The sequence below is a fragment of the Chiloscyllium plagiosum genome, chromosome 21, assembly GCF_004010195.1.
Source record: "Chiloscyllium plagiosum isolate BGI_BamShark_2017 chromosome 21, ASM401019v2, whole genome shotgun sequence".
In the NCBI taxonomy this organism is placed as follows: domain Eukaryota; kingdom Metazoa; phylum Chordata; class Chondrichthyes; order Orectolobiformes; family Hemiscylliidae; genus Chiloscyllium; species Chiloscyllium plagiosum.
The window spans coordinates 54,853,902-54,880,457 of NC_057730.1; the positions used below are offsets into that span (position 1 = coordinate 54,853,902).

At 38.2% G+C, this 26,556-nt stretch overlaps 1 protein-coding gene across 3 annotated transcripts in view; it reads right to left on the reverse strand.

The window, feature by feature from the left end:
• Positions 1–26,556, reverse strand: part of LOC122560899 (meiosis regulator and mRNA stability factor 1) — a 48,583-nt gene that overhangs the window by 16,499 nt on the left and 5,528 nt on the right. For all 3 annotated transcript variants that reach the window (XM_043712131.1, XM_043712132.1, XM_043712130.1), the window contains exons 4-19: positions 26,111–26,334; positions 25,428–25,545; positions 24,697–24,869; positions 23,127–23,561; positions 16,610–16,770; positions 16,109–16,267; positions 15,670–15,862; positions 13,135–13,313; positions 10,286–10,366; positions 9,460–9,696; positions 9,052–9,171; positions 6,966–7,141; positions 4,108–4,328; positions 2,552–2,694; positions 1,704–1,837; positions 223–425 (exon numbers count right to left, since the gene is read on the reverse strand). In XM_043712131.1, coding sequence (XP_043568066.1) covers positions 223–425; positions 1,704–1,837; positions 2,552–2,694; positions 4,108–4,328; positions 6,966–7,141; positions 9,052–9,171; positions 9,460–9,696; positions 10,286–10,366; positions 13,135–13,313; positions 15,670–15,862; positions 16,109–16,267; positions 16,610–16,770; positions 23,127–23,561; positions 24,697–24,869; positions 25,428–25,545; positions 26,111–26,334 — 2,957 coding nt within the window. The remainder of the gene's footprint in view (positions 1–222; positions 426–1,703; positions 1,838–2,551; positions 2,695–4,107; positions 4,329–6,965; positions 7,142–9,051; positions 9,172–9,459; positions 9,697–10,285; positions 10,367–13,134; positions 13,314–15,669; positions 15,863–16,108; positions 16,268–16,609; positions 16,771–23,126; positions 23,562–24,696; positions 24,870–25,427; positions 25,546–26,110; positions 26,335–26,556) is intronic.

Genomic DNA, 26,556 nt, shown 5'->3' on the forward strand with positions numbered 1-26,556 from the left:
CTGCAATACCTCAGGAATACTGCGCTCAATAAAGTGACAAAGTTTATAAACTAATTTTCTAATACTGGATATGGATAAATGATAAACCAGAAAGAGCAGAATTAAAGCTGATCTAAGTCAAACAACAATGAGGGAGTTCGAGCTACTAGAAACTATTTGCTTGGATATCTCTATACTCCTGGCTTCCTGCAGTTAACCAAATCCACATGGGCTTACACTCACCTGCAATACCTCAGGTATAGCTTCAAACAGTTCTATGAGTTTGTTAAATCCATAGTAAGTGAGCTTGCATTGACGCCCGAAGTGATGGTGATAAGCCGGAATAAATTTACTAAAGGGCATACGACAATGAGATTGATGCCGCAATAAATCCACAACCTCTTTAGCGAACTGCTTTGTCCTCTCTATTTCTTCTGGAGTGCGTTCTAGAATAAAATTCAAATAATTTTCTAAAGATTGAACATAATATGCAATTTTCAAAAGCATGCAAAGTTACTCACTGTTAAGTTCGGTGGCATATTACAGTGAAATTACAAGTTGAAGATCTAAAGTCTAGATCACGTTTAGAAATATTGGTGAACTACCTGTGGTTTACTCATGGCTAGTTGATGAAACAATTATTAAAAACTTTGGTTTGTAAGAAAAAGTATACACAAACAACTGTGAAATAACAATTTCAAAATTTGTTGGACAATGCCATTGCTTGACCTGAGCCACAAAGCATCTGTTGACATACAGATTTCCAATTGCAATGTTCACATTTCACGTTTGCGGCTGCAACGAGCATAAATGGGCACTTAGTTATAGTACTGAACTAGGAAATAGTGGTTGTACATTGAAATTTCACCCAAGCCTGTTGTGAAATTGAATTCAATGAACTAGTCAACCCGAGGCCACTATAAAATGGAGAAGCTTGCTAGATGGTTATAAATCCTAAATAAATTTATAACTTTTCTTCAAGAAACAAAGTATCACCTCTATCCAGTCTGGCCTAGATCAAACGTGGCCGATTCATAACATTACAGCAACTGGGAATGACGATAAATCCCAACATTTCCTAAAATCATAATAGTGAGTGTGCATATGCACATTGCATAGACTGCTGACAATAGAATCCCTACAGTGTGGAAGCAGGCTGTTTGGACCAACAAATTCACACCGATCATCCAAAGAGTAACGCACCCAGACCCATACCTTATACCCAATCCCTGGAGCCCTGCATTTTCCATGGTTATCCCATGTAGCCTGCACTTCCCTGGACTTTATGGGTAATTTAGCACAGCCAATCCACCTAACCTGCACATCTTTGGACTATGGGAGGAAACCAGAGCACCTGGAGGAAACGCCTGCAGACAGGGAGAATGTGCAAACTGTACACACACAATTGCCAGAGGGTGGAATAAAACCCAGGTCCCTGGCGCTGAGAGGCAGCATACTAACCATTGGGCTACCGTGCTGCCCTTAGGGTAGATTATCTTTTCCATCATCATATTAAAAAAAACTTTGTAACTCAATTATTTCCCTCCCCTCCACTCATTTACCCAGCCACTGTAAGAAAAATAAATCTCACCAAGGTGGCCACAGACTTGCTCCTCCTTGCATTTTGCATGCATGACCATGCAGCTGAGTTAACAGGAATTCTGTTGTATTTAGAAGAACTATGCCAAAAGAATGAATACAACACAATTAAAAAGAAAGAGCACCTCGCTTAGGGATAGAAATCACAGTATCATCATCCTGCTGTGAAACACAAATTGTAGTGTCTGGTATTTCTGAAAGAAGATCGGCTAATTCACATACACCATAGTCTGTGACATTCCAGTCCTTCGAAAAACACCTAAACAGAATCAAAATGCAGAAAATTGAAACCAAAATGGCTTTGCTGTCCAAACCTTATCTCACGGTTTCTAATCATGCACTATAATTTATCAATAGCCATAAACTGCTCCAAATTACTAACTTCTACACACAAGTATTACTTGTAGTGTGAACCAATACATGCGGATGCTCATTGGAATTGCTAGCTTCTCTCAACTATTATACATCTCAGCCCAGTGCCTCAGCATCACAGTGGCAGAAGACTCACTGCTTATTTCACATGCTAAGTCTGTAAATTCAAAATTTATGTCCAACCCTACAAATAGCTTCTAGAGTCTACAATAATGCTTCAGTCAACCTTCATAAAAAGTACAGAGGATGCTTATTAATTCTGTATCTCCAAAGTATAAGTACAGGAAAAGAGGACTAATTCTAGCCACCAGTGCTAGTCAACGGGTTTTATGTTGACAAGAATTTTTGTAGTTGCTATCCAGCTGAAAACCAGCATGGGCCCAGAACACTGACCTGCAAAGGTGCAGCATTCTCCAACCGGTGGGATCACAGCTATGGGAATGAATGATTCGCTACTGTGCAGAGAATTATCTGGCTAAGCTAGGGCAGAGAGATGCAGCTAGATGCTGACTTCAGGTGCCAAGATTAAAAAATACTCTCCATTCCTTACTTAAAGGAACCAATTTTAAAGAGCTAAACAGAATTTAAGGATCACACTTACCAATGGTAGGCTTGTCCAAATTCTCTTACAAAAACCTGTTTACTGGCTTGAGATTTGAGAAGTTTAAGTAGATCTTGGGTAAAACGTTTTACTTGTGCTCGATGTGTTAACGTAAGTAGGCGTTTTGTGCCCAAGCCAAGGATCTATAATAAATGATAGGGGTAAATCATTTAGATTGCAATTGTCAGTATACAAGACAGATCTGAAAACTCATGACTTTTGAATGGCAAGTTATGAGTAAAATTCTAATGAGTAAACATTGGGGTTTTCACAAGCCTTTTGTATAAGCAAAATGCATAACTTGATCAAACACAAAAAAAGGAGTCTCATAATATTATACGGCAATTACTTCCATTTAAAATCAGATGATTACATGCAGACTTGGGAGACTACCAAGCACTTGCAGTTTCTTCAAAGTGACACTTTCAAACAACAAACTCAATTATTTGATTGTTGAATATATTTCTGAAGATGGTGAGACAGAAACACCAATTGTGGAGATTTATTTCAGCTGACAGCACACTGATTCAAGTGTTAGTGTAAACTCTCAGTTTTACAGTGAGATTTCATGAGACTATTGGCAGTAGCAGGTCATTGTAGCATCAGGGCAGTAGCTCATGGGAGAAATCAAGGCTAGGAAGAACCATTACAACTAGCAGTAGTGAAAACGCTATGAAACATCAAGACAGGTGAATCACTGAAATAAAGACTACAATGATTTTAACACGGAAAAGGCCAAACAAACATCTCAAGGCAGGTACAGGGAGAACAAGTCCTACTACAACTCAATTTTGACACAGGACCTAAGAGTATTGTGAATACAATGCAGGAATTCACATCGATAGAAGCTCAATCCTAATTGAGAGACGTAGGTCTGGACTAATTTCACACCAAAAAGCTCAAACTAACAATTTCACTTTTAGATACTGGTAACTTTCTCACCTTCCAAGTGAGATTTAAAAGCTTGCATTTTGGAAGGTGAGAAAATTACCAGTATCTAAAAGTGAAATTGTTAGTTTGAGCTTTTTGGTGTGAAATTAGTCCAGACCTACGTCTCTCAATTAGGATTGAGCTTCTATCGATGTGAATTCCTGCATTGTATTCACAATACTCTTAGGTCCTGTGTCAAAATTGAGTTGTAGTAGGACTTGTGTTCTCCCTGTACCTGCCTAGAGAGGTTTGTTTGGCCTTTTCCGTGTTAAAATCATTGTAGTCTTTATTTCAGTGATTCACCTGTCTTGATGTTTCATAGCGTTTTCACTACTGCTAGTTGTAATGGTTCTTCCTAGCCTTGATTTCTCCCATGAGCTACTGCCCTGATGCTACAATGACCTGCTACTGCCAATAGTCACACACACACACACACACACACACACACCAGGTTCATTGCCACTACAGAAACAGGAAGTAATGATACTTAAAATGCACAAATATTGTCGAGAAAAAAAAAATTTAAATGCAATCTAATTGACACTTCCAAGACGCTACTCATTGGTGATAAAAGCCTAAACTAGCAGTTTATGCTTAAAACTGATTTATAATCCAATAAAACTCACCTGCAGAACATGAGGCACTGCTTCCAGCAACTCCACTAATTTTGAGAAGCCATAGTCTGAAACTCGGCACTGCTTCCCAAAATGGTGATGGTAGGTTGGTATAAACTTGTGTTGACATATTAAACAGTGAGCCTGGCTCTTTAGGAGATCGATTACTTCTCTGCTAAACTGAATAAGCTGAGGATTTCCCACAGGACTTTTACAACGTAGCAACCAGGGATCTATAGAAAAAAGTAGAGAATGGATTTGGCATTTCAAGTTTGCACATAAGAAACACTACCATCACATTACCATTTCTGATCAAGTGTTCCACAAACAATATTTCAATATTTCAGTTACAAAGCTTTACCAGAATCAACTTGTTTTCACGAAAATTAGTAACAGCATCATTTAATCCAGACTGTGTTAACAAACATTTTTTCCAGTGGGACACTTCGTATTTTACTTAGAACTTTCCAATTCCAGGGATGGATTAAATAGGAGAAGGGCTAAAATGAGAAGTTAAATGTTCTTACAGCTTCTCTAAAGATTTAGTTCCAAACCAGATAGCTGACAAGCTTCAACCAGTCAGATAGCTGTGCTATAAACCCAGCATAAAATAGCAAATAAATTCTGCAGTTGTAAATCAAAAGCATCATTAAAAAACCTAATGTCTTAAATTTCTGAAATTAGATCATGAGGTCAATGCACTGGATTAGAATCCTGTCTCAGTAGATGGATGAGCTTCAATTGAATAAACAAAATCTGGAATTAAGAGTCTGATGATCATGATACCATTGTTAATTGTTAGAAAAACCCATCTGGTCCATTTGTGTTGTTCAGGTTGGAAATCTGCCATCCTCAGCTAGTCTGACTTACATGTGACTCCAGGCTCAAACTGCCCTCTGATGCCCTCTCAACTGCCCTCTGATGTGGCCTAGCAAACCACTTAGTTATACTGCAGTGGTTCAAGGCAACTCACTATCACTTTCTCAAGGGCAACAAGGGACAGGCAAAAAATGCTGGTCAGCTAGAGATGCTCACATCTCAAGTGAAAACAAAATGCATGATCAATTATGGCATTAAACATAACTTGACATTTTCCAGAGATCACCTTCAGTCTTTCCCCCAGAGTTTGTTAGATTCTGTACTTTTACAAGAACAAGTGTGCTGGATTAACCACCTTTTAAATCGTTTGTGCCTTTCACAAGGCCCTCTTCCATTTCCCTTCGATTTCAAGTCTGAGCTTTTCTTTACTTCCACATCATTCATTCTTCCTAACCTCGAGGGTCAAATGTTACCGAATTTTGTTGGATCATTTTTTTGGGCAGGGAATAATTTCCTTGTTTTTTGAAGAGGAGTCTGAATGAAGCATTTAAGCTGCTGACTAGGACAAAAGTGCTCTACAACTTTAGCACTGCAATCTTATATCCTATTTTTACTAACAGGATATTTTTTATTTTTTTTTTTTAAATCAGAGACAGTTCAGTAGGATGGTTAAGGGACCGTTTAATGAGCAAAGGCTCACCTCCATCCAAGGCTCTAACATCCCCCCCCCCCCCCGCCCCAAAGGAGCCTTCCACATTCATCAAATTTTCACCTGCACTTCCACGAATGTCATTTATTGCATCCGTTACTCCCAACGCAGTCCCCTTTACACTGGGGAGACTGGATGCCTTCTCACAGAGCGCTTCAGGGAACCATCCACCTCTTGCACTCAACTACCTTCTTCCCATTTATCTCTCCACCCCCGAGGCTTCCAGCCTCATTCGTGATGAAGGGCTCCTGCCTGAAACGTCGATTTTCCTGCTCCTCAGGTGCTGCCTGACCTGCTGTGCTTTGCCAGCACCACTCTAATTTCCAAACTCCAGAATCTGCAGTCCTCACTTTCGCTTAAACGGGTTAGGACTCTACTCATTGGAAATTCCGGAAATTGAGGTGTAATCTCATTGAGATAAGGAAAAATGTCTTCTGAGGATGTCTGTGTTTGGAAATTGCCACAGACAGATGTAGAGACAGTTCTTGTCTACTTTTAAAAGCTGACAGGTTCTTGATCATTAGGGGAAATCAAGGCCAGACTCCTGTTCTTATGGTGTTACTTCAGAACCATCTAATTACTCAGGTCTCATTTTCAAGTATGCTGGAAAATCAGGGTAGGGAGCAAATTTGATTGCAATGTGATGTTTGCGTGCCAAATACGATCACTTTCTGGAGGCAATAATACCTATAAATTATCCACAAGAAATAAAAAGTAGTTCTATGGCAAACAAGCATTGTTCTTGCACACAAATATCCAACCCAAGAAAATAAAGGTTTGTAGCCTGATTGCAATGAGGATTAACATGTTCAGTGTTTCTTTAAAAAAATAGGTAGAACTCAAAATTAACCAATTCTCTATTTACTAAATGCCTGAGCCTTTATGCACCACTTAAGTCCTATATTCACATTTACATGTAATGCTTCAACTCAACCTGTGCCCTGGGACATTGCAGCAGCATGATTTGAAGACAGGTGCAATTACAATGCAGCAGCTTGGCTAGTTTGTTTGAAAGGTGAGGCTTGAAACATTGGAATGACAAAATGCATGACAAAGACTGAATTGTACCCCCTCTACTCTAACCCAGCCTGATCCAAAAGGCTTTTTTTTTTAAAACAATGTGTCGAATGCCATTGCAGAATGACTAGATGTTAAACAATTTGTTATGCTTCAGATTCACTTTAACAACAGAAAGACGAGTGGTTCCACAGCTTGTAAAAGCCATCAGGCTAAAAAAATTAACTGTAGTTCAAACAAAATCAGAATAACCACTATAATTACATTCATTCTTCAATATTACAGTAACACATGCATTGTTTGAAATGAGGAAGTGTCAACTTACCGGCATTAAGTGGTGGAGGCTTGTTCTGCACCCATTTCACAACTTTAATGCCATCCTGTGCAGTAACAATGTTAACACCAGGGACACAGGTTATGAGGTGCTCCAAAGGAACACCACCCTGCCCCTCCTCCACGATCTTCAAAACAGCAAATTCTGCAGCATAACAGTCCAGAAAGCTTAAAAAGGAACAAAGTGTTTATGTATCCCAATAACTGCATTGAGTTTTTGAAGAAGTAACAAAGAGATTGATGAGGACGGAACAGTAGGCGTAATCTATATGAACTTCAGTAAGGTGTTTGACAAGGTTCCCCCGGGAGACTGGTTCACAAGGTTAGATCTCATGGAATACAGGGAGAACTCGTCATTTGGATACAGAACTGGCTCAAAGATAGAAGACAGAGGATGGTGATGGAGGGTTGTTTTTCAGACTGGAGGCCTGTGACCAGTGGAGTGCCACAAGGATCGGTGCTGGGTCCACTACCTTTCATCATTTATATAAATGATTTGGATATGAACATGAATGATATAGTTAGTAAGTTTGCAGATAACACCAAAATTGGAGGCGTTGTGGACAGCTAATAAGGTTACCTACCTCTGATTATAACAGGATCTTGATCAGATGGGCCAATGGGCTGAGAGGTGGCAGATGGAGTTTAATTTAGATAACTGCAAGGTGCTGCATTTTGGGAAAGTAAATCTTAACAGGGATTATACACTTAATGGCAAGGTCCGAGGGAGTACTGCTTGACTTTATGGAGGTATGTATTTTCGGTTGTAAAGCAGACCCATATGATCTCATATGACTAGTGTCTTGATCATTAAGAAAGGTAAAAGTGGAATTTGACCAATTTCCCTCTTTTCCTGGCCTTTCAGTAAAATTTCTCAGCTTTCCTTGGTGATTACACAAATTGTATAGGGTCTGTACCGACTGTAAGCTAGGACTTTCTGCCACAAAGCAGTAAAACTTCATGGGCTTCCAGAATCACTTAGCTATTACAGATGGTGTAATGTCCCAATAAACTAATTATGACCAGATCATCAGGAAGGCCTTGTAATACAGTGGGCAACATGCCCAAAGTTGGGCAAGTTCAGTGTTCAACTCCCAAGCCAGAACTTGCTGGCTATGGAAAGTGCTTTCTCAGCAAAACAGACTGAATCAGCCAGTAAAATCTTGCTGGCCTGATGGTAGACATTAAATATAGAATGGTCAGCGACCTACAGAAAGCAAACATCTGCAATACTTTGACTATAAAGAGTCGTCCAATTCAATGGAAGCCCATAGCCGAGAAATGAAGGCAGATAGATAAAAAATGAGTCATTCTGGACTCAAAGTTAAGATTTTCTCTTTATGCAGATGCTGTCAGACTTAGCTTTCTCTAGCACGGTTTGTATTTCTGAGCTCCAGCATCCACATTACTTTGCTTTGATTGATAACTGCTACTTAAAAAAGGTATTGCAGGCGCAAGTAGTATGAGATTACTCATACACTTTCAACAAATCATATTTCGTTACTGGTGGAATCAAAGTTGCTAACACCTTCAGGTTTAGCCAAGATAATTGGTCTTCAATAAATCAGTTTCCCCTCTTTCCCCTCCCCCAATTCAGAACTTTTATACAAAATCCTGGTCCACAATTACAAGCAAAAATATTCAACATAATGGAAAATCCAAGATTTATAGTCATAGACTCATACTAATCTAACATTTGCAGATTATAGCATGATCAGGACATTACACAATCAACCTACAGAAATGCCTTCAAAGTTGGCAACTCCAGAACCCAGAAAGACTGGATTTTACTAGCTCACATCAAGTAATCTTTTCAATTCACTCCCTCAGCTGAAAAAGGATTGATTGTCACAATATATATCTGGCAAAATAAATAGGCTAGTGGACATTTTTGAAACTGTGGGCAATGTAGCCAACATCAAGGAGGTTTTCACTTCATCCTTGGAATTTTTGTACAAAAGTCAATTAGAACAGGAACTTTAAAGAGCTAACGCAGGTCACAAGGCAGTACTGAAATTTTGGAATCACCCTTCTCTCTAATCCAAACATTGCTCATACAAACAGAATGTACTACTCACCTAAGGAGAGGCACAGTACCCTCATGGGTATGTAACAGGCTATGTACCTGTGGCGCAAATGTTTTCAGGGACAATATTGTAAATGGTATTTTGTAAGAATCAGGATCAAATTCATTTTCACTGCAACCAGAAAAAAAATGTTATTCCATGGCATGCAGTTATATTAACTTATTTCAAAAAAATGTAGCAATTCAGAATAGCAAAATTCCACAAAAAAACAAAGTGTCTTTAGGATATGCAAAAAAGTAAAGTGTGGAAACAAAAACATTTGGTCTCATAGCACGTCTCCATTATTTTTGGAGCACAATGTCTTACAAAACATACTAAGATAATTATAAAAGGAGGAAGATGATATTACATGTTCCATTGAAGAGTAAACATTTGTTAATATAAAAATGTGAATCTTACTTATAGCCATTATTGGAGCAGTGCTGTTTGCAGATTGGTTCATGGTATTCTAGCTCCTCAAAGATAACGGGGCTGCAGTTGGATGATGAACTATCGTATGATAATACAGAACTCAGAAGGCTCTGCCTTGTCTGACTGCTGGGCAGGAGACAAACCATTCTTCCATTCACTTGGTCACGGATAGCCACTGTGTCTGTTAACTTGTACAAATCTGACACAAACAACTTGTGTCCAAATCTAGAGGGTGGTAGATTCAAGTTACTTCAACAGTTATGGAGTTTTCTGAAGCATATCAGTCAGTTTCGGTGCCACAAAAAGTTATGTATAAACAAAATGAACTTGGTACTTGGAACACAAGTTCTGAATTGGACAATATTCTAATAATAAAAAACAAACTTTCCAATCTGCCAAGCAACTTAACACAAAGTGTCAATGAAATGTAAAATTGTCATAGTATAAAAATTACAATCAATTCCCAACTTTCAAACAAATATATTTGAAGACTTCATTCAAGTACTATTTAACATCCTCACAAAACTGAAGAGGTGCAAACGTTATGAGTGTTTGAATTCTGTAGTTTAGCCAAAACTGAAACAATGGTACAGTTAAAATTTGAGGTGAATGAAATTTAATTCTTTCACATAAGAAATTCCTAAGGAGAAAGGGGCACCTCCCATATCAATATAGGGATAAAGCAAGTCTCAACTTTTAAACTTATTCCTGTATCCCTCAGATTTCTCAACCAAACAGGTGAACACAGTAAACTAATCATTGTGTCAATAAGTTGAATGCTCCAACAGTTCACAGACATGTAACTATTATGTACCTTTTTTCATAAATCTCTGTGAATTTGAACAGTGGCAAGCAACATGCAGGGGCGTCCTGCAAAATGGATATGGTTTCAGAGCTGTAATCAAATAATAAACACAATCAGCACACAATATCAAGTTAGGACGTTACGCAAGTTATCAAGTACTTTTGCAAGATTTTGTTTGGACTACTTGGTCAGCAAAAGCAATCCCACTACAGATTACTGGGGCTTTTGTTATGATGCCAGAATTCTTTCCTCAAAGTTGAAATAAAAGTTATTCTTATTTGCTAATCTTTAAAACGTGGACTGCTCACTGCAACAGACTGCAATGCTTCCTTTTGTTAAGGCAAGTCAATATTGCAAAGAGTAAGAGAATGGGTTTAAACCAGTTGAGAAACATTAGCAAGCAGATGTAGCCATGACAGTTGCATAGAAAGTGTGTTCATCAAGGTGAAGAACAAACTATTTTGATCAGATTGTTTAGTGGCCATTTGTGCTGTCTCCATATGTTGAGACCTACTTTAACTCCTCGAAAATATCTCCAATTTTAAGGCAGGCTTGTACACATGGAAGATTTGTATCAAATGCAACAAGTCAACATGGATTTATGAATAGGGAAATCATGTTTGACAAATGTGATAGAGTTGAGACAGGATCTTATTGGCAAAGTCAGTATGGAAGAACTAGATGTAGGGCTGGAATTGCTGGGAGGCTTTTGTCAATGTCTCACTCAGGAGGTGGTTAGTAATCAAAATTAAAGTACATGGTAATATACTTGTGTGGACTGGGGACTGGTTACAGGCAGAAAGCAGAGAGTAGAAATAAATGAATCACTCTTAGACTAACAGGCTGTGACCAGTGGGTTACCACAAGGAACAGCACTTGTGCTCTGACAGATCACAATCTACGATTATGATGTGGGGATTGACTAATATTTACAAGTTAGCCGATGATGCAACATTTGACAGAAACATGAGTTGTGAGGAGGATGCAGCAAAGCTTTAAGGGGATTTCGACAGACTAAGTGAGCCAGCAAGAGGACTGTAGTTAAAATGTAATATGGCGAGTGAGAGATTAGTCAATTTGGTAGAAGGAATGAGGTGCAAAGTATTTTTATAATGGAGTGTGTTTATGTCCAAAGGGATGTGGTGTGATATAATCATCCTTGTTCATAAGGAAATGAAAGCTCGTACGCAAGTGCACCAATTGGTTCAGAAAGCAAACAGTACGTTAGTTTTTATTGTTCCTTTACTCGAATGCTCCAAAAAAGTCATCTTGCCTCAAATATACAGAACAATGCTAAAACCACACTTGGATATTACAGTTCTGGAACTCTTCCCTAAAAATAATATACTTGCCACAGAGGCAGTGCAATTCACCAAGCTGATTCCTGGGATGATCGGACTGTTCTATAGAGGGGACTGGGCCTGCATTCTCGAGTTTAAAAGAGGAGGAAGTGATCTCACAGCAGCAGGTATAATTCTTAGAAGGGATAGATAAAGTCAATGTAGAAAAGATGTTTCCTTTGAAAGTAGGATTTAGTGTTCATGAACAGAGTCCCAAACCCAAATGGGAAGTCAGTTAGGACTGAGATGAGTTAGAACTTCTTCAGATGATGAGCCTTTGACCTTCAGCTTTGGAGGTAGAGAACTGCAGCAATTAAGTGAATTCAAACTAGAGATTAGTAATAAGAAATCAATTAATGAATCAAAGGGATACAGGGATAGCACAGGATTATGACATTGCTGCCATGGGTGGACGCTAGGAAATTGTTTCCGTTAGGCAAGGAGATAGGACCCGTGGACACAGCCTTAGAATCAGAGGGGGTAAATTCAGAACAGAAATGCGGAGACATTTCTTCAGCCAGAGAGTGGTGGGCCTGTGGAATTCATTGCCACAGAGTGCAGTGGAGGCTGGGATGCTAAATGTCTTCAAGGCAGAAATTGATAAATTCTTGATGTCACAAGGAATTAAGGGCTACGGGGAGAATGCGGGTAAGTGGAGTTGAAATGCCCAGCCATGATTGAATGGCGGAGTGGACTCAATGGGCCGAATGGCCTTACTTCCGCTCCTATGTCTTATGGTCTTATGATTGAGAATGGCAGAGCATGCTTGGATGAATTAATGGCCTACTCCTGCCTCAGTCATGATTAAAGTTCAGTTTTCTAATCTCCAGTTGTAAATGAAATTTTTAAACAATGTATTGACAATTAGCTCTTTCCTCTAATCATTAGCAACTTGGAGATTAAGTGATTTTTTTCAAACAAGTAGTTAACTCTCTTCATTTCAAATATGGTATCAAACTATCTCCTCCACCCAAATAGTATGCCATTAGACACAATGACTGACAAAACCCACAAGCTGGTTGTTATCTGTGCTACAACTTGCTTACTAATGCCATGATGATTTGCACAAGCCACCTGCTGCCAGACTGCCACCCCAAATTAAAGCAAGTTCTACAAGCAAGCATCTTTTGACGCAAGCAATGGGAAACAGTCAATTAACAGTCACTCAATTCCTTATGACAAACTTGATCTGTCACACGGCACACTGATCTACTGTGGGAATGATCCTTGCTAAACAGATTAAAGACACAGAAATCCTCTGCAGCCAATGTCCACCAATGGAGCCTTAAACACAGCACAAAGTTCACGGTGAGGCAAGTAATGCTACAGATTATCAAGGAATGTCCCCTCTGCAGACTGTGGAGGAGGATAATCTCTTCAAAACTCGGCCAATGAGGTCACTGCTTGGCTTAATAGATTTGCTTTTGCTCACTCCGCCCTCTCCCTAGAAATAGTCCGTATGGTAAATGGTTCACGGACGGACGGACAGATAGACAGACACAAACAAAACAATCTTACCCAAGTAAAACAAGTGATTTATTGGCACTTCCAGTAGCTAGTGATACTTGGATTCTTTTGCTTCCAATTTTGTATCTGTGCAAATTATTAACAGCCAAGATCGCTTCCTGCAGACTTCCCATCTGAATTGTTGCCTTAAGCTGATAATCAGTATGAGGGCTTAGTTCGACATTCTTTACCTATATATCGTTGAGACAAAGCTCCAGTTATAGTTCAATTGAGTGAATAGTTTTGCTTTCTTTAAGCTTTACAAAACTACTTGTTTTAAATTATTCATGCAAGAACCCTGATCATTAATTAGAACATAAAAATTATAGACTATGAATAAACTAAACATTATAAAAACAACTCAAAAGTCAAGACTACCCCCATTAATGCTTAAATGGTCAAAAGCACCAGATGTGGTACTGTGTCATCTTGATCATGCCAGGCCTGGTTTCAGTTGCCATTACATGCAAATGAAACATCTCTCAACTGGTGTGGTAGCAAAGGAAAAAGAAAGTTGATGTTTTAGTCATCTTTCAAGCAAGGGCTCCCACTCTTACAGGACTGGCTCAAAAGTAGAAGACAGATGGTGGTGGTGGAGGGTTGCTTTCCAGACTGGAGGCCAGTGACTAGTGGTGTCACAAGGATCATTACTGAGTCCACTGCTTTTTGTCATTGATAGAAGTGATTTGGATGTGAACATAGGTTTAGTTAGTAAATTTGCAGATGACACCAAAATTGGAGGTGCATTGGACAGTGAAGGAGGTTACCTCGGGGTACCACAAGATTTTGATCAGATTGCCAATGGGCCAAGGAGCAGATGGAATTTAATTGAGGTAAATGTGAGGTGCTGCATTTTGGAAAGGCAATACAGGGCAGGATTTATACACTTAATTGTAAGGTCCTGGGGAGTGTTGCTGAACAAAGAGACCTTGGATTGCAGGCTCAGTTTGTTGAACGCGGAGTTGCAGGTAGATAGAATAGTGAAGGTGGCGTTTGGTACGCTTTCCTTTATTGGTCAGAGCACCGAGTATAGGAGTTGGGATGGGAGGTCATGTTGCAGTTGTACAGGACGTTGGTTAGGCCACTTTTGGAATATTGTATGCAATCCTGGTCTCCCTCCTATAGGAAAGGAGTGTGAAACTTGAAAGGATTCAGAAAAGATCTGCAAGGCTGTTGCCAGGGTTTTAGAGTTTGAGCTATAGGGAGAGGCTGAATAGGCTGGGGTTGTTTTCCTTGGTGCGGCAGATGCTGAGGGACAACCATATAGAGGTTTATAAAATCATGAGGGGCATGGATAGGTTAAATAGACAAGGTATTTTCGGGGGGGGGGGGGGGTCCAGAACTAGAGGGCATAGGTTTAGAGTGAGAGGGGAAAGATTTAAAAGGGCTCTAAGGGACAACTTTTTCACGCAAAGGGTGGTACCGTGTATGGAATGAGCTACCACAGGAAGTGGTGGAGTTAGGTACAATTACAACATTTAAAAGGCATCTGAATGGATATGTGAATAAGAAGGGTTGAGGAGGATATGGAACCAGATTAATTTAGGATATCTGGTCAGCATGGACGAGTTGGTCCGAACGGTTTGTTTCGGTGCAGTACTTCTAGGACTATGACATTTAGCAATCCAAAAAAAAGTGTTTTGAATAACAACATCATTGCCAAAAGGTTTTGTCAAGTATTTTAATTTATCTAATTTGATGAGCTGGATTAACCAAACCAGAATTAAGTCCATGATCTAATGGAAAACCATAACAATTAGCTGTCTACTGAACACAAGATTAAAAACTATGTAAACAGACCCTTTTATTGCTCCTCATGATAAAGATCTACAACAACAAAATGCAATTTACTTAGTTACCCTCAATAAATGCACTCCTCCTGTTCCAGGAAAGAAATAAACATTAAATGTGACAAAAAAAATAATTACTATTCCATTGCTACACAGAAGATTCACCTAAAATATTGACCAAAACAATTAAAATGAGCATACTCAAAATATCAAACTGAATAATAGAAAACTATTTTGCCACAATTAAACAATGCCACAATGTACGTAACTTGCAAAATTTCTGCTGCCAGTGAGTTCACTTTTGAAAACGCTAAAATGTCATTACAAGTCAATTATCAGACTCATTCTCACTGTACAGAAAACACTACAAATATGAACATTTTAATAAACACTGGATAAAATATTATGCACGAGCATAAAATTAAATTTTCAAACCTGATCGCAAGACTATAGTTATTTCCTTTTCCAAAAGCAACCTTGTCCAACAAATGCTCAAGCGTGTTAAAGTTTTTCACGGTTCTCATTATTTCCAATGCAGACCTTAACAGACTTAGAAATTTACATTTTGAATTTAATCCTAACAAAATAAAACGTTTAGAGCAAGTCTGGCTCAAATAACAGATTTATAAAATAGCATAACCTTCACAACTAATATTGGGCTGACATTTAGAACTTTATAGTTTGATTGGATTAGCGTTCAGATACAAAACACTATTACACCTAAAAACAAAATCAAATAAGTATTGAGCCAGTTTACCTTGCCGTGCCTTAAGAAAATTTCATGTAGTATTTGTTGTAGGTCCTTTCTGGACATTCGGTAATCCAAGTTGCTGACTTGTACATCTGCACCATTTCCAAATGGGCCAGTGTGAGGGTCAGAATAGTGTGTTTGGTTTGCTGGATTTGCACTTACTGAACAGGATCTGTTTGAAAGGCTTGGGGACGGACTCCTAAGATAATTACACAACAGTCAAACGTTGTAACATTAAACCTTTACCAGACATACAAAAGCATAGCTCATGCAAAACTTTCAACACTGAATTTGTCCTCCTGATGTTACAAATCAGGATCAGCTATCTCCAATTTCCTTTTTTTTTTAAAACCAGTGATTAATTTTAAAGGTTTGCTTTCAACTCTTGGATGAAGTAAACTGTGTTTAAAGTAAGGGAGGTAGACAAAAGTTCAAATAAAGTTACCTGGTTGACCAGGTACCATGACCTGCAACAGGTGGTGTGTTATGTCTTGAAACTGACAGCTTAGAAAAAGCAGAAGGAGAACTGACACGGAAGTCAGCTTTCTTCTCAATTTTATCAATGGGAGATTCCAAAGAACTTCTAGAAGATGGAGTTTCGCTCCTATTTTTAAAAAAAAATGCAGGTTTTAAATGATGTTTTAAAAGTTACTTCCTTTAAAAGCTACTTGAATGATATTCGCTAGACTTGAGCACTAACATTTGACATTTGTGTTTCAGTGGAGACCTCTGTCCATTCCTTTCAAGTGAAAAACTATGAATTTCCAAGTTTTTATTTCGTATATTACTAACATTGAAAGTATGTGAAGCAATTGGTGTCTACTCACCTCAATAGTCAGCATAGTTATGCTTAAACAATTTCAAAAATCACGCAATCAAAAATGAAATTTATTCAAGTTAATCAAAGTAAAAACCAGTTAGATTATAGATGCTAAACAAAACTCACTTTATGTTTCCACTGAACGAATCACCATTTCCTACATTTTTAGCAGTGACTGGGGAATAAATGGAAGTGCAGTTGCCAACTGGAGGAGATTCAGATCCTTGCTTTTTGATCTTCTGGGTACGTACATTTTGTTTTACTTTGGATTCCATACCACAGAGCTCCTTAGAAAATAAATAAATAGCCACTTACAACCATGCAATTTAAATGCAGAATGTGTTTGACTACCCAAATCAAAACAGGTAAAAGCCAGCCTTAGATATGGCTAAACTACAACCAATTTTCAAAATGAAAATAAAATGGAGGAACCCAACTTTGTTCTGAGCCATAGGCTCAGAACACTGCTAAAACCCAGCTGGGCAAAAAACTAATTTTCTGTTTAAGACCATGCTTCCAGTCACTAAACACAGCAATATCATTCCTCCTTGAACTTCAAAGTTTACTGCAACTATTTCACACTGTGATAGCCATTAAGCTTACTTTTTTGTTAACATCCAAAGATACAAAGTCCGAATTTTACTACTTGACAGAGTGAAGGCAAATCCCTCGGGCTTGGCATAAAAGGGTAAACAAGTTCAGAAAATTGTACACAGGTTAAAGAAAACAAATGATTTTGTCCAATTTTCATGAAACTCAGTATAACACCCCTACCATTCCACGTGAAGGAAATTGCTTCTGCTCTCAAGCCTTGACATACATAGGATCACAGAAGTCATTGACTGCGACAAGCCTATGGCCCGAGGAATGTCGTATCAGCCACAATTCCACTGAATGGTGGAGCAGGCTCCAAGGGTTTAACAACTTACTCCTGTTCCTGTTTGTGGCAAACTGAAACAAAACCTGCACTGATCATTTGCAAGTTACACACATTTGGTTTACATTGAAAATCACAACCAAATACTGTTCATTCTAGTCTGTCCTCACATACACACCACATACAATGTTTAATGTATTCAGGAGTTGTAATGGTAATTCCATCATTACAAACTACTGAAGAGTATGGTGTGACATTAGTCACTGGACTACCTTCCATGCCTTTAGTGTGCATTCAGCCATTCAGACAGCATTGCAGACACTGGCTAGATTCACCTGGGAGGGCAGGCATACCATCATCAGCATCCCTGAAGCAGCTAATAGCACCAGAGGCCAGAATCATCTGAAATCAACTCTGCTAGGCCAGTCACGTGCTTAAGGTACCCAAGTTCTGACTGCCAAAGCAAATCTTCTTTGCCCAATTCAAGGAAGACACTTGAACGAGAGGATAAAGAAAGCATTTCAAAGCCTCCCTGAAGTGATAACAACATGTGGGTGTTCCTTCTTCAGAAGAAACTGACTCGAAGGAAACTCTATGAAGGGACGCAATTCTTCAAGAACATTCATCTGCGAAGTGAAGTACAGAAAAGGAACCGAGAAAGGAATGCCAATTATCTCAAGGTCAAGGACTAATTCCACCTCCCAGAAACACCTGCCAAAAAGTCACAAAGATCCACAGAATCCATGACCAGTGACACAATTTCATAGGTGGACAATCACTTGCATTAGCAAGTGATTGCTGACAATGACTAGATATCAGATTCGTTCTAGATATCTGACAGTCATTAATGATTTTGTCAGCAATTTCATTCTCCTCCAACAAATGGAAAGACTGAGGCAACAGCGTGAGGTGTTATTTTGGAAATGCAGTATAAAGAATCCAAATTCTACACTCATGAACTAAGGACCATTGCTGCTCATCAGGTCTGTCAGGTACAGCATGTGAAATTAAAAGATGTTTTCCCTGAGTCATTGATGACTGCTTACTCAATACTAGTAGCATAAGCAGCAATTAACAGTGTCAAGGCAGTCAGTTAAGAGGAGATTTGCTCCACACTTCAGTCAAGGTCTGTATTTGACAACTCATGAGCAGCTATTCAGCTCAATTAGCTCATGATCCTTGATCTTACTTGCAAAGGTGCAGCTCAGTATCTCTTTTCTCTCATCCTTCCAGATAATGACAAACTCCTTTGTTATCACCAACTCTACACTTAACGATAGCTGTCTCCCTGACTGTTAAGATTTTCAGTTTCCTGCAATGCATTGAATTAGATCAAACTATGCATTGGACTTGATATTGCAAAATTAATGACTTCCAGATGATTCAGGAACTTTTTAAAAGGAAGTGCAGCCCTGGAGAGCATATCAGTGTACTAAAGCTTAAAGTACAGTAATCAAATTGCTTTGTGTAGTGTGAAAAACTCAAAACATGAAGGAAGGATACCAGTAAAAGATTTTGACTTAATTCAGCTGAATTGGAGTGCATTTTGCTTAGTAGCTACCATTTGGAACTGTAAATCTTTCTTCCCACTGTACTGGGGTCTCAGCTTTGTGCATACTACTGGCAATTATTATCCCATCATATAGTGTCAACTTGATATCCGACAACTACATTTTTGCAATTGTGATCAAGTTCACAAGAGATGGTGAAGCTCTCGATGCATGTAGGATTGATGTTTATCTGACTTGATATTAACATGTTGTTGTCCTTCTACAATCATCATTCCAATAGTCAAGCTACTTTATCTTGAGACTGCACAGTGCCACCTGACTCTAGGGGGTAGGGTGACTAACCAAATCACCATCCACCACCTCTCCAGCAATTATTTTTATAAGCTTACTTGCTTTCCTTCCAGCTTAATGATTCAGTTTCTTGGAAGTTAGAGTACTGCTTTGTCCTCCAATACTTACATTCTATAGGTCTTTCTGCAGACCTAGAATGCTTCTCAGCTAGTGTAGAGTTCTCCCATTAATATTCTCCAGCTGATATTTAACAGTCTCCGAGCTTCTGGATATCACAATGACTGCTCAAAAGGAGGCTGCTCTTCCCCGAGCAGAAACTCTTGTTCCTACTTCAATCCTATCCTTGTTCAAATCATTCTGCTGTTGTCAATCTCAAGATTCAGCTAGATGCCCCAGTCAAGCACATACAGAAATATTCATTCATTCTCCTCTTCCAGAACTTTAGTGATAATCACAGTTCATAAATAACTTCGGTGCTCAAAAGGGGTTTTTAAAGCAATCAGAATTTCTGGCAAAACTGCGGCAATTTCATAGGTCTGCCACTGTGGCTAACAATTCTTACTTAATTCTCAAACCTTCCCTCATCTCAACAGAAGTATTAGAATATTGGGAACCATACTCAGTCATCCAACAGTTGATATCCTTTTCAAAGTTTTAGACATTTAATCATTTTTTTGTTTTAATCATTTTGATCTTTACAGCAGATGGCTCTTACAGCTATGGAAAGCCATGTTAATTCCAGCCATGTACTGAACACCATGAGCCAAGTTGGTTCTCCCCTCAAGCCTTGAAACAGAGGAGATCATAAAACCACTGCATGTGGCCCAAACACCTAAAACCCACTTGGTGAACTGCAGTTCACTTCAGAAGTCTAACATTTCCATTTTCCCATAGTATATGGCTCACTTCTAGTGCCAGACAAATACCTACTATTAATTCAAAAGTAATGGAAGTTAAATTAGTGAAAAGTTACCTGCTAAAATTCCATTTGTGGCTACTGAAACCTGCCAAACTATAGTAACCTGATAGAAACAGCGATAAAATTCACTATTCACATCCTGAAAAACCACTTAACAGCAACCCCTATATTTGACATAATGGCAGGTCTACCAGAGGACTAAAAGCTTCCAAATGAAATGGCTAAGCATACAGCTCAAACACTACATTGGACCCTAAACTTCCACACTATGGGCAAACAACCACCAACTTAGTTGCTCATTAGCAAGGAATATATGTACCAAGACCAGCTCTCTCGTTATTCTCCCTTTTTTCCCTGCCTCTTGATGCAGTACACCTGCATCACATTAACAAATTAACAACATTTGATTTACATGCAGCATTATATTTAGGAAATGGTTTCCTTTGATTAAGGATTAATTGAACTGCACTTCCCATTTGCTGTTCTTGGCTTGTTAATTTACATACAAAAATACATGCAGGTGTCAAGAAGGTAATTTTCAGCTTTTGATTACATTGCTTATTTCCAACAATCCTTGTCTATTTTAATAAGAACTGATACAGTTCAATGTCAAATTAAATCTAGAAAGTTATAAAGAAACTAATTACAGAAATGAAGTCCTTTGAGTCACTAATACAAAGCCAATGGGAAAAACTAAACTATTTTGAAATTAACTGTGAAAAACATATTAATTGTATAATTTCATCCATCCTTCCAACTGAAGAGAACAAACTTATTTCACAGTGACTCCTCACTTACACATTGGGTGGCTTCTACCTCGTGATATCTCAACTATTATTTTAGAATCGAACATACTTCTCTACAGCATGAGGCAGCAATCCAATATAATGCATGTTAGAATGGAATGTGCAAATAAACAATGATGTCATATTTATGGTAATACATATGAACCAATTTGAAGTTAAATAATCCAATAAATGATGAAGAAATTATAGGTAGCTTAGAGTGAAAATCAAATCCTTCTGGGAAGTTAAGCAATAAGCTTTTCAATTTGCATAACATCCAAAGTGTGATGAGGAAGAGGTTCATGGACTGAAGTCATATTTAACTAATTTATTGAAATTCTATGAAGAGGCGAGGTTCTGTGGATAAACATTAACCAGTGTTGTCATATTATATTTAGAGTTGCAGGTGGCATTTGATAAGGTGCCATATCAAAAGGTTATTGCAAAAAAAATGCCATAATGTAGGGACAGAAGATTGGCTAGGTAACAGAGTAGACATAAATTTATCTGTTTCTAGTTGCCAGGTGATATCACAGGGATCAGTATTGTAAACATTTTACAACTTAGATTAATGAGCTGAAGGGACCCAAAATATGGTTGCTAAATTTGATGACGCAAAGATCGGTCGGCAAGTAAGTTGTGAAGAAGTCATTCGGACGTGATGAAAATAGATATGTTAAGTCAGTGGGTCAAGATTCAGCAAATGGAGAATAATTTGGAGTTGTGGAATTGTCCATTTTCACAGAATAAAAAACATATTATCTCGATAATGAGAAATTGCGGAGCTTTGAGATGCAGAGTGATTGGAGTGTCCTCAAGCGTGTAGTACACAGTAGTTACAGCAATTAATTAGGAAAACAACTTTGCAAGGGAAATTGAATTCAACAGTAGTAAAGTGATGCTTCGATTATATCGGGCACGACTGAGACCACATCCAAAGTACTGTATACAAGATTTAACAAAAGATATAAATGCTTTGAAAGTAGTTTGCTGAAAGTTTACTCGTATTTGTAATGGAGAGGATGCCTTACAAAGGAAGGATGGATAGGTTAGACTTGTCTCAGCTGGAGTTTAGAAGAGTTAGAAATAATTTTAGACTTTATTGAATCATATGTAATACTGAGGAGTCCTGACAGCATTGATGTGGAAAGGATAAGAAATCTAAAGCTAAGGATCACTGTTTAAATAAAAAGAGAAAAATTGTTTTTTTTCCCAGAGGGCTGTTATTCTATGGAACTCTCTTCCTCAAAAGCTGGTAGCAGTACACTTTGAATATTTTTAAGGCAGAGGTAGATAGAGTCCTGATAAACAAGCAGTTTAAAAAGTTTTCAGGTGAGGTGAGAGTATTTAGAAATTAGATCAGTCATGAAATTAGAGCCAACTCGTGGGGCCAAATGGTGTCTTTCGCTTCTGATTTGTATATCCTAACAAACAGTACAGAAGAAATGGTGTTTGTAAATAAAGAAAATGCACTTATGAACCATATTAATTAAGATATCTTCATACACAATTAATTATTTTGGGCTGAAGTCATGTAGACAAATGTGGCACTGATTTAAACACAGTGAAGTCTTGCAAAGTTTAACTTAATCTGTTTTGTTTGGCACTATTTAAAGCAAGAATATTGCAAGAACATAGAGACATAAACAGACATATTTTGACAGAAAATAGTTTGGATTACAAATGCTTGTGAAAAATCAGACCTGAAAGAACAAACAAACTTGCTTCATTCCATTTTGCATTTCTTCCTTTCTTTGCCTATTTCTTTCCTGACAATAATGACTACTCATGAGGATTGCTCTCCAAGACCTTTCCCAAGTGCTCATTAAATTTAAGAGTGAGAATTGATGGACTATGTGAGTTGGTGGGTGGGGAGGAAACACAGCCTAGCCCCAGCTCTCTTCATTTATTGGTCCACGTGTATAAACTTTCAACAGGATCACTGGACATCAACGAAGAGTAGAAAATGGGGATTAACCCTGGCATCTTGTTATTCTCCACGTGTCTGCAACTCAGCATGTTAACATTTTTGGTCAGACTCAATTTCCAACCTCAGTTTTATTACATTGTATCACTGCAAGCCCCAAATGAATCACATCTAATGATTTATACTGCACTGGAAGCTGATGTAGACTGCTATTCTTATTACACTGAGGATTTTCCATTCTCTTGCCATTTGTGCAAACTGGTCACAGCAATATCTTATTGTCCTTCCTAATGGCCCAAATATAATTTACCTTGCATTAAACTAATCATTTACCTGTAAACTTCTGACATTATTGTCTTTAATGGCTGATGCTTGGGATGCCTGCAAATTCTTCACTGTAGAATTTTTACTGTTCGGTAACGGGTCATCAAGGCCTTTGTTCCGCTGAGACAGTTTGGTCATCTTGTTTGTCTTTTTAGGAGATTTTGCTTTTTCAACCATAAGGCAGTTATTTTTGCTCTCACAAAGATCTTTATTTTTTGGGGTAAATGATACCAGGATCTTGTTGCCAAATACATCTTCGTTCTCCATACGTTTCTGTGCACGTTCAGCACTTTCTTGGCTTGTAAAACGAAGGATTGCACTGCCACCAGTAATACTTAAAACCTTTCCACCACAATTGTCAGACAAACGACGCAGCCTGTTGCTTACTTGTTTACTGTCTCTGTTGAGTGGTAAATTGTATACATACAGAAGAGTATGACATTGCTGAAGAGTAAATAAGAATAAGTCAGCAACAGCATGAGGAAACAAAGTGAATGAGATGTCAGTTTTTATTCTTAACTAAAAAGCAAAGTGGACAACAACCTTAGTTTGTGAATATACCTTTCAAAGAACTGACAGATGTTGCAGGATCCCGCAACTCAACTACTTCTAACTGAAACACCATGACTTCCAAGCATCAGAATTACCAATATAAAAACTAAAGTTATTTGGATATAAATGTTACAGGAAAAAGGCAGCCTTACTGATCAGATAGTCAAACCCTCAGATTACACCCAAACATATTCCTATGAGACATTCCCATTAAAAACTACCAAAATATAAAACAACAAACCAAAACACTGCATGTGCAAGAAATCAGAAAGAAAACAGAAATTGCTGGAAAGATTCAGGTGTGGCACCATTTGCAGAGAGGAGGGTGTGTGTGTGCGTGTGTGTTTGAGAGAGAGATGTTAGAGAATGAAACACAGTTGGGCAGACAAAGGAATGTGTAAAGACCAGCCTGGAAAATTACTAGCTACTAATGGGAATTTAAGTTGCTGACGATGGGTTGAGTGTGGTAGCAGCCCATGTGATTACAAGGCTTGGTATTTGGGGATTGGGGTTAGTACTCAAGATGAACGTATTTATGATTTGAGCATCTTCTCCATGTCCCTACCCCAATCTCTACACAGCAAACCTTTATAGACTCCTTTGTCTGTCCAATTGTTTTTCTCTCTTTCAGCTCTACTCCACTAATTGTTTAGTCCTCCCCTTCCCTATCTTCTGCATGAATATCAACCTTTTCCTCACTACCATCAGTTCTGAAGAAGGGTCACTAGACACAAAACGTTAGGCCTGCTTTCTCTCTACAGATGCTGCCAGACCTGCTGAGTCTTTACAGCAATTTGTTTCTGTTACTACCAAAATATAATCCTTTGAGGGAATTATTTCAGATATATCATTTTAAATACAATTTTGTAATAAGGTAAAGAAAACTCCAGCTTGTATCAGACAAATTAACTGTTGTGGATTGAGCAGGCTTTCCTAACAAACAATGCTTTTAAGTATCATTTGACCTTAATTCTCGAGATTTCAATCATTTGTTAATTTTAAATTGGACAGTTTAGAAAACACTTACTGGCGTTTTTTCTGGTAATCTTGGCGGTAGATTAGAAACAAATTCCTCAAATTTGAAATGCTTATGTGCATGTTGTAAAAGTGTATCTGAAACTTGATTCTTATGTACCAAAATAATCTGAAAACCATGTCGATGTCGAAGGTCACTCAGTTCTAAGGCAAAATTAACATCAGCTGCAAAATGATAAAAGTCATAATCATTAAAACAAATAACTTCTGACCGAAATCAAACTCAGCTTTATATTTTGAACTACAAAAGCCTGGACACAGTTTCCTCAATGTTCACTCTTGCTCAGAAATTTATTGAGAAATGTTTGTAAAGGGTGACACAAATTTAAACAGTTAAACAATTACCTCTTTGCAAAATTTGCCACGAACTCCACCTGATGAAGGACAGTGCTCTGAAAGCTAGTGCTTCCAAATAAACCTGTTAGACTATAACCTGATGTTGTGTGATTTTTAATTTTGTCCACCCCCGTCCAACACCAACTCCTCCTCATCATAAAAGAATATCACACACGCGAACTACTATGTTACAAAATAAAACTATTTTCATCATTCCAACCATTCTGAAACTCCAAACTTAAAATGGTTAGATGCTTAGCAGTGTTCATTCAATATTTGTATATTTCACTGAGACAAACAACACGACCAAGCTGCTTTCTGAAAGCTTTTCCTCTTATGATAAATATTCCAAATAAAAATAAGAATTTTGCAACACAAATTACTTACAAGACACCAAAATAACAGTGGACGGAGCCGTATGAGTGTCAGCAAATCGTCTCAAACTTTGTCGAAGTTTGTCATCTGCAGCATTTTTTGCTGTTGCATTGATATGTGCAACTGTCACCTACAACAAAGGTGATAAAACAGTAACTTTTAATCACAAATACAAGTTCTGTCTCATACTGATAACTTAGGGGGATGAATCAAGAACAAGGAAAGTACAGTTAACCTAACCTGACACAATCAGACTGAACACCCACTTTGCAACCCATATACTTTTCAAGTCAATGAAATTTAAAATTTGGGCAATATTTAACTGAATGCAAAAGTCATTACAATACATTCACCAACCTTGGGCGGCACGGTGGCACAGTGGTTAGCACTGCTGCCTCGCAGCGCCAGAGACCCGGGTTCAATTCCCGCCTCAGGCGACTGACTGCGTGGAGTTTGCACATTCTCCCCGTGTCTGCGTGGGTTTCCTCCGGGAGCTCCGGTTTCCTCCCACAGTCACAAAGATGTGCAGGTTAGGTGAAATCTAATCTAATCTAATCTAAACCTTCTAAAAGTTTAAAATACAAGAAAAATTAATCATTTTTTGCTTTAAAAGATTTATATGTATAACTTACAGCACACTATAATACTCAGGAAGTACAGTTGTTTGGTATTAGCAGGTTATATAGCTGTATTACCTGGCAGTTGTTAAGTTCCTGGATAACTTCCTTGTTCTCTTTGCTAATATCGCATACACACATGAATTCTGCCTCTCTATGGCCTTGAAAAAACTGTTGCCGGATTCGTTGTACTATTGTCATAGCTGATCGTCCTGTGGGGACAGAACAATTTTCGATATCCCAAAATACCCCAATGGGAGGTAGATTCTCCTGCTGCCCTACTGTACCAACATCAGATGACCCTGCAAACAAAAATCCCACAATCAGAACCATATTTTCAAGTGTACCTTCCTTGCTAATTAAAACACCATTCCTCTATCATTTCATTAATAGTTCAAAGATATTATAAACATTAGACTGTGTATTCAATTGTAATTAACTGTTATTAATGAGGGTTTCCAACACATTTTCTCATATGAAAGTTCAATGGCAATTAGAACACTTTTAGTACAATATGCTAAGAA